The sequence below is a fragment of the Macaca mulatta genome, chromosome 13, assembly GCF_049350105.2.
Source record: "Macaca mulatta isolate MMU2019108-1 chromosome 13, T2T-MMU8v2.0, whole genome shotgun sequence".
NCBI classification, from domain to species: domain Eukaryota; kingdom Metazoa; phylum Chordata; class Mammalia; order Primates; family Cercopithecidae; genus Macaca; species Macaca mulatta.
Window position 1 is genome coordinate 4859698 of NC_133418.1, and position 8583 is coordinate 4868280.

An 8583-nucleotide genomic window follows, 5' to 3' on the forward strand; every position below is an offset into this window, starting at 1 on the left:
GGGGCTAGCTTGGGGCCGTTTTCAAACGCAGTCACAATTCCACCAGTCACATCCTTTACACATGCCCTTCCCCCACCAAAACACCCTCCCGTCTCGCCTCTTGGTGTACTCCTGCTCTTCCTCCAAGACCCAACCCAAAGGCCACCTCCTCCAGGAAGCTCTCCCTTCTCCTCCCTCCCGGGAGTCAGTCTCAGGCTCCTCCAGCCACCCTCACCCATTGGCTTGTGATGATGAGTAAGGATGCTTCGTGGACAAAGGCGGGTAGGAAGGGCAGGGGCTTGGGGGGACCAGCCAGCCACATCTCAGGGAGGAGAGGACTACTGGCCCTGGGAGGGAGCCCCAGCTCATTGGGCCAACACCCAGAGTCTGCTGTGCCAGCCGCTGAGGAATAACTGCTCCAGGCAGCCCTTGGGCAATAAGGACACCACTTACTTATTACAAAATATCCTTTATTGATAAAATAGCTCAGAGTTTAAAAAAAAAAAAAGCAAAACAAAAAAACACCTGCATGTCGCAATAAGAGGTCACGGGGGTCCCATGGGAGCGCACACAAGTCTGGCCAGCAGAGGGTCACAGTCAGTCCCTCCCCTGACCCAGCTCCCCACCACATCCCGGGGCGATGCTCTGGCCTCATAACAACCCACCGAGGACCGAGCTGGGCGGCCTCCCGCACCCCAGGAAGGACTCTTTTTGGTCCCCTCCATTCTCTCTACACCCAGAAAACTCCCTCGGTGCCCTTCCAAATCTGGCAGGTCCATCTGGCCCGTTGCCCCCACATCTGCCAAGCTAAGATGCCTGCTGGCCCAGCATTGAAGCCAGGCCCTCCCCAAGGGAAGGCTGGGAAACCTCCTTTCCACACTTCCAACTGTCCTGGGTGCCGGGTTTGGGGTGAGACTGAGAACCAGGAAGCGGGGGTCCTCAGTGCACAGCCCCATCAGAGTGGGGGGAGCAGCGTGGCTGTGTCTGAGGCCGTCCACAAACACCCCCCTGGCGGAATCAGTTGTGGTTCACAAGGACTCATTTGGGGCTTGGAGACCTGGCTGGTCACTCCAGTGGGAGACTCCCCTAGGGGCCCACCAGGCTCTCATGCCAGCACCCCACCTGGGGGCTCTGCCACCTGTCACAGGCTCTCATCTTAGACTGTTCCCAAGGCATGGATATTGTGGGCTGTCCTGGGGAAATTGCCTCCTTGCTGACAAAGGACTTCTCCCCACTGGGGAGGCCCAAGCCGCTAAAAACCCTCTTGGTGCTGCAGGTGAAATGTCGAAACGCTGTCATGTAGCATAATAACTCAGACCTTTGCAGCTCCAAGAACACATTCTCAAAGAGATCTTTAACTTGAAATAGTGATTCTGTCTACCACTCCCTGCTTCCAGTTTGGGGTAGGAACTCACACACCCCAGGGACAGAACAAAAGTCTACAGGAAGACAGGTGGCGGTAAACACAGAGGAAAGGGATTTTTATATCACCGGATAATCACATTTTTGGTTCTCTAGTGCGCTCCCCCACGGAGCTCAAAGCTTTCTGCAAAGCCTTTCATCTCCCTGCAGCAAGTAGGCGGCGAGCTATTGTCGCCCCGATTTTTGCAGGGGGTGAATGCCAGTGATCGGGGATCTCCCGTCGAGGCAGAGACCAGGCCTCCAAGACCGCCCCAGCGAGGCATCCACGTGGCCACCCACCTGCCGGAGGGGTGCTGGGTAAGGAAGCCGATCCATGGTTCTGGCCTTTAAAGGAACCACAGATCCAAAAACAGGTGAAGGGGGAAAGGAGGGCCCGGAGACGGTGCCACCCCATAAGCCCCCATCCCAGCGCCTGCCAGGGACCGCGAGTGCCTAGCGTGGGCAATCAGTCTTCGTTTCTTCCTCCTCCTCAGTAGCAAGCCCCCCTGGGAAAGTGGAAGGCTGGCTGCGTGCTCTTTGTGGGTGGGGGGAGATGAAAAAGAAACAAACACCACAAGCAAGTGACCTGCCAGGAACACAGGGTCCTCAAGAAAGGGAAGCCCAGACAGTGGCCTGGAGAGCTCAGAGCTCTGGGAAGGAAGTGCTCTCTCTTCTCCTGTCTGGGCTATGTTCCGGAGGATGTGAACCACCTCCATCAGCCTGTGCTCAGGGAGAGGGTGGAAAAGGGGTCCCCCACAGCTAAGATGGCAAGGGGAGGCTTCACTGGGACCCTTGCTAACAGCCCCCCCGCCCATCCCTCCCAAGGGGTTCCTAAGACAAGGCCTGCAGGATCTGGGCAGGGAGCAGAAAGCCCAGGGGAGGCAGCCACACACAGCAGGGCAAGAAGCAGGGTGGCCCCGGCACCACCGCACCAACCCCACAGGGGCAGCACAGGCGGGCTCACCAGGCCGTCTGGGTCCATGGGCGGCACAGGATCCTCCGGAAGGCACGGCGGAAGTCCTGGTTGAAAATGGTGTAAATGACAGGGTTCAGCGAACTGTTGCAGTAGCCGATCCAGAAGAAGAACTGGAAGAGGCCATGGGGCACCTTGCAGTGCTTCGGGCAAATGGCGCCCAGGCTGTAGCTGAAGAAGAAGGGGAACCAGCAGAGCACAAAAACGCCAATGACCACGGCCAGCACGAAGGTGAAGCGCTTCTCCCGGGTCAGCTGTGCCCGTCGACGCCACCACTGCGCACCTATAGCACCCACGCCCCTGCCCAGGAGCACCTGGCCACGTAGGGTGGCCAGCACCCGGGAGCCCTGTGGCTGCTGCAGCGGGGGGCTGCAAGCTGAGGCCGCAGACACTGGCCCTTCCTGGGGTTCACACTCTTCCTCCTCCTCCTCTTCAGCTTCATCCTCTGGAGATGCCCCACAAACACCTTCCTTCTGGCCCTGGCCTGAGTCGGGAAGGGCAGCCCAACTGGGTGGCAAGGCCCGGGTCACAGTATCTTCAGAGGTCTCCCCCTCCTCCTTCTCCCCAGTGGACTTCGAGTGTCCATTGACCTCTCTGGCAGAAGCCAGAGAAGCCAGGGCTGGCAGCTTGGCTGAGGCCAAAGCCCCACCACGGTTGGGTCGGGGCTGCTTGGACTCACCCTGCCCAGGCCCCCCCTTGGCCCTGGGACCTCTGCGGTTGCTGCGTTTGGCGATCACGTAGATGCGCAGGTAGACAAGGATCATGATGAGGCAAGGAGCAAAGAACGATCCGATGCTGGAGGCCAGGATGTACCAGGCCTCCTGGTTGAGCTTGCACTGGGGGCGCCCGCGCGGCTGGGGGCCCTGGTCACCCTTGTAGATGAGGGGCGGCAGCGAGATGACGGCGGCGATGAGCCACACGGTGAGGATGATGCACTTGATGCGGCGCGGGGTGCGCTTGGAGTTGTACTCCAGCGCGCGGCTCACCGCCCAGTAGCGGTCCAGGCTGATGGCGCACAGGTGCACGATGGACGAGGTGCAGAAGAGCACGTCCAGCGCCAGGTACACCTCGCACCACGTGCGCCAGAAGTACCAGTAGCCGAGGAGCTCGTTAGCCAGCGAGAAAGGGATGATGAGCGTGGCCACCAGGATGTCGGCGGCGGCCAGCGACACCAGGAACAGGTTCTGAGGGGCGCGCAGCGAGCGGCTGGTCAACACAGCCAGGATGACCAGCGCGTTGCCGAAGATGGTGAAGAGGATGAGGAAGGTGATGACCGCCGCGATGGCCGCCGTGGCCTGCACGGAGTAGGGGTCCTGGTGGTCCATGGCTGGGCGGGACGTGGGCAGAGGGAGCGCTGCCCGCCCGGTGCACCCCGTGGACGACAGCGCTGCCCGGTTTGGCTAGACGAGAGCGGCGCCCCTCCAGAGGCGCCGAGGGCGCTGGAGCCCCATGGCCTGGACGAGCGGGGCCTAGGAGGTCTGGAACACCCGGGACCGGCCGCCGCCCTCCTACATCCTCCTCCACCGGCGCCTGGGGTCCCTGCCGTCTGCCCCCGAGAAGTTTTCCAAGTTGTCCCGCCGCCGTCCCCGTCCCACGCGGGACCGGAGAAAGTCGCGCCCTCCCGCCACGCGGATGCCGGACGCGCTGGACTGGGTCGCGGGCCAGGCTGGGCCGGTTCTCGGAGGAGGCGCGGAGGAGGCGCGGAGGACCCTGCACCCGCTCAGCTCGCGGGCTCTCGCCCCAGCCGCGCCTGCAGGGGAGCGGGGAGCGGGGCGCGCGGCTGGGAGGGCGGAGACTGGAGGCGGGCGCGGGCGCGGGAGGGAGGCGGGGCTGCGGGCGGACCGAGGTGGGCAGAAGGTGCGCTTCGCGGGAGGCGTGAGCCCCGGACCCCCGGACCCCCAGCGCCCGGACCCCGCCCCGCGCCTCTGCCTCCCTCCCTCCCGGCGGCCGCACCACGGGAGAGCGGAGGGGCCGGGCGGCGGGGGTCTCCGGCCCCCGGGCAGGACGCGTGCAGCTCTGGAGGGGTCGGTGGGAGCCGGGAACCGGGAGGCGGAGCTGGCGCGCGGGCCGGTACCGGGACGGGACCCTCCCCCGGGGGAGTCGGGATGGGCCGGGCGCCGGTGCGCGCTGCTCTCCCTTCCGCCGCCCGGGAGCCAGCAGGGAGGGCGGGGCGGGCGTGGGGCTGGGGGCCGGGTCGTAACACACCGCAGCCCCGCCCGGCCCGGCCGCGGAGACACCCCGCGGAGAGGTGGGGGAGCCGGGAGCCGGCCCGACCTTTCCCGGGCGCTTCCCCTTGCGGACCGGCTCCGTCGGGCCAGCGAGCGCCCCCTGCTGCCGCCCGCGAGCCCAGCCCGGGTCCCGGAGCCACCGCTCGCAGCCTGGGACTTAGGACTTCGGCGTCTTGTGTCTGTGCAGCTGCCTCAGTTTCCTCCACTAAGGGCAAAGGAGGTAAGAGGGAAACCGGCTTGGACTTGAATCACAGCATCAACTGCGACTCAGCCAAGGGTTTGTACGGGGCACGGGGCGAGCTGCCGCCCCTTGACTGATGCGAAGGGAAGGTCCCTTCCTGGGAATAAAGCAAGGAGACCCTGCGGCGGCGGAGCAAAGGGTGGGGCCTTTGTCACACAACTCCAAGAAAAAGCAGGTCTCAGGGGCAGCTGTGAAGGGAGGAGTGAAGGGAGGAGTGTCCCTCCGCTTCTGTAGTGACCCTCCTACGGAGGAAGGGGTTGACCCTCCCTCCCTGCTGCGGTCCTGCCTGGCTCCCCCCCATATACACTGAAGCTCTTCTGGGGGTTGGGGTAAAAAAACTTCACACTAAGGCCCCCCACTTGCCTTCAAAGAGCTATGAGCAACTGCTTTCCCTCAGGGCCCCCCCTCACTCTCCCTGCCACCCGCCAACAGCACCAGCCTGGGCAGCCCTGAGGGCATTCCCCCCCCCCCCGTTCTGGAGCCCCTAATGTCATAAGCCCCGCCTTGAGCGAGGCCTCTTATTCACAGCCCAACTCTGCAAGGCATCCTCTGTGTAAATAAGCGCCAATCCACCTCTGACAGTGGGGCTCCCCGCAGGCCCCATCCAACCTGCTGGACCTCCTCTCCTCCCTGTCCCCTCCATGGGAGCAGAGCACGGGGCCTCTCAGTGCCCATGGACAATGTCTAGCGCCTCCTCAGGCTCAGGTGGGAGGTGCCCATTTCAGGTACCCAGACCAGCACCCCAGCCACAGGGGAGTGCTGGGAGTAGGTGCCTCCTTGATCCCCCCATCCCTGTCATTCTGCCAGACTCCCCAGCTCCAGTGAGGTGCAAGTGCCCACAGCCCCTGGTGTGGATGCTGCCAGGGCTGGGTTCGGACAGGGCAGTCAGCCTCCTCCCCACCCCCAACCCCAGGCTTCAGCTGGAAACCGACCACTCTGCTAGACAGTTTCCTGGATGAGTCTTTCCCACCCTCTGGGCTGGGCAGGGCCTGGGCGCCGCCTGGGCATACATCACCAGTGATGGAGAGATGCCAGTAGCCCCTTCCCTGAGGAAGGACAGAGGGTGGCCATGAGAGCCTGGGAGCAGCTACTTAGGCAAGTGCCTGCCCGTCCCGGGGCTCCCAAGGCCTGCACAGTCTGGGCCTGCCAGAGGCCCACGTGGGCATTGGGAGGAACGGCCTTTCTACCATCCCCAACCACACGTGGGTTGGGGGCCAGTGAGCAGCTCCCCAGACTCTGCAGCCAGCGTCAGCCTTTGTCTTCTGACCCATCTTCCTTCAAGGGGTGCTGCAGTAGCTGAGACTGGGTTGCCCGTGTGCCCTCCCCACCCTGCAAGTCCCCACTGAGGACGCTCACCTGGGCCTTCCTAGAAGTGACAACTTTGGGTCTACTGAGTGTCAAGCCTTGCTAGGCATCTTTCGTTGGGCTAGCTGGGCACGAGGCCAGGTGGGGACAGCCAGGGACAGAGTCTACAGCTGGCAGACCTGGGAGATATGTGCCCTCTGGGCAGCAGGAGCTGCTTTGGCATCCATACCGCTGCCCCAGGCTGTCGCCTTCTACTGCAGCCATCTCCCAGCTGCATCCCAGTACGGACAAGGGCAGTGTGGGTGCGCTGGCTCTCCAGGGCCGTGCGGGCCATGACATAACACAGCTCCTGCTCCTCTCTGAGGCTCACCGTCTTCCCCCACACACACACACCTTCAGGTCTTGCCTGCTCCAACCAGCCCCATGAGGCTGCCAGGTGCAGGAATTGGAGCCTACTAGCCATAGCAAGGCTTCCTTCAGCTCTTCCCAAACTAGACCTGACCTTGCGCCAACATCCTGTTCCACAGGGATAGGCATAGTTCAGTCCGGGACCAGCAACAGCCAGCAGCAGGAGCAGCTGGAGCGTTCCCCGATGCATAGCAGGGGAGTGGGCAGGCAGGGCACAACGTGGATCCCAGCCCTCCATCCATGCCCTGCCAGGCCAGTGTTGGACTCTGGAAGTGCCCTGGGTCTCCACTCTCCAGACCTTCCCTGAGGCTGTTTGCTATGATGGAGATACCCTGTCACCCTTCCTTCTGTGCTTGGTGGGCTCCTACTCACACTTTAAGGCCCACTCACCAGTCACCACGCTCTCAGGCAGAGGAGGACCTCCATTTTCCAGGTTCCTTGATCCCAGGCGGCACCACTTCCACACTCAGCACACTGTACCCAGATGGTGTCTGATGGGTTTGTTACATCGCCCCTGCCCAGCACAGTGGACATCCCTTCTCTGTCCCCGGTACCTGGCACAAGGTCATTGGCCGTGAGGGACAGTGGCAGCAGGCAACAGTGCACACATAACATGAGCATTCTAAGACAGCCCAAATGAGGGTGCCCTGGAGGGATGTCCTTGGGAAGAGGGGCCATGGGGAAAGGACCTAGCTGTGGAAGCGATCCACCTTTTCCAAAGAAAGGCAAGACGGTTGTCCCATCGCTGGCTGTGAGACCTTAGTTGGAAGCCATGGAGCCACTTCTCCAGGCCTGAGAGGTGAGATAGTGCCACCAGATCTCCTGGGCTGGGGCTCCAGCAGCTCACAACGGTGCCTTCCCTCCCCTAAGGGCCCACTGGGACAGACCCCCATGGGCCACACACCTCACCTTTCTCCAGACGCCCCCCCCACCCCCCGCCAACCAGCCTTTCAGTCCGTGGGACTCATCCCCAGACCATCCTGTATGCCCCAACCTCCCCACTTCCCAGATCCTTGGGTCACGTCCTCTATGACAGAAGTCAGTTGTCCTATCTGCATAAAGATCTTGACAAAACCCCAGCTCTGGTCAAACCTAAATCATCTACCCACTGCCTGCCTTTGACCAAGCAGCTGCTCTTTCCGGAGCAAAACACTCTGCATCGACTGGCCTTGCTCTAAATTCGTGACCACAAATCTCCAAACTTCCCTAGTTCGTTCACTTTCCCACTTGTTAAAATTGGCATCCCTCCCTCCCTCCCTCTCCAACCTCCCAGCCGCTCCTCCGCCCCCCAGGCTGTGACTCCGCCTGGTACTTAGGGGGAAACGGAAGTCCAGGCAGGAACTCACCCCTCTCCTGACGCCCGCCTGCATCTGACCTCAAACTCTCTTTGCTGATTGACGGGCAAGTCCTCAGCCTGTGCCCTGGAGCCCAACCCCTCTCATCTCACCCCAGGGTTCCCCTGCTTCAGTTATCCCCCCTTATGGTCACTGCCTCTATTCTACAAAGCCAGCCCCACCCCTTAGAAGCCCCCCGCTCAGCCCTGTCCCCTTTCTGCTGCCTCTCATAGCCTCCTCACCTTCTCCTTAACCCCCGCAGGGCATCTGCAGACCCTCCACCAGGGTCTTCTGTGGGTGCCCTACTGCACATCACCAAGCACCAGGCTTGTTCTGCCCTCTTTCTCGGCAGCACTTGGCATAGCAGCCCTTACCCCGGAACACTCACAGTGATCGCCTTGAAAACCACTCTGCAGCCTTTTCTTCTCCCAAACTCTGAAATCAGAGGTTCTTGCTAAGAGTGATTCTCTCTCCCCCTCTAAAGGACGTTCGGCAATGTCTGGAATACAGAGAGGGGGGCCGCTACTGGCATCTGTAAGTAGGAGCCAAAGATGCTGTCAAACGTCCTGCAAGGTTCAGGACCGCCCCCACCACAAAGAATTACCAGGTACAAAATGCTGAAACACTAAAATTAAGAAATGCTGCTCTAAATGCAGCACCCTAGCTCGGTCTGGGGATCCTTCCTCTTCTACACCCATGACTCCCCTCCAGATG

The 8583-nt window shown here is 61.9% G+C and overlaps 1 protein-coding gene across 1 annotated transcript; it reads right to left on the reverse strand.

The window, feature by feature from the left end:
• Positions 1-432: 432 nt before the first annotated feature.
• On the reverse strand, positions 433-3948 carry ADRA2B (adrenoceptor alpha 2B). Its single transcript, XM_015112856.3, has one exon. The coding sequence runs from the start codon at positions 3676-3678 to the stop codon at positions 2341-2343; it is 1338 nt and encodes a 445-aa protein (XP_014968342.2). The 5' UTR covers positions 3679-3948; the 3' UTR covers positions 433-2340.
• Between the last annotated feature and the right edge of the window lie 4635 nt (positions 3949-8583).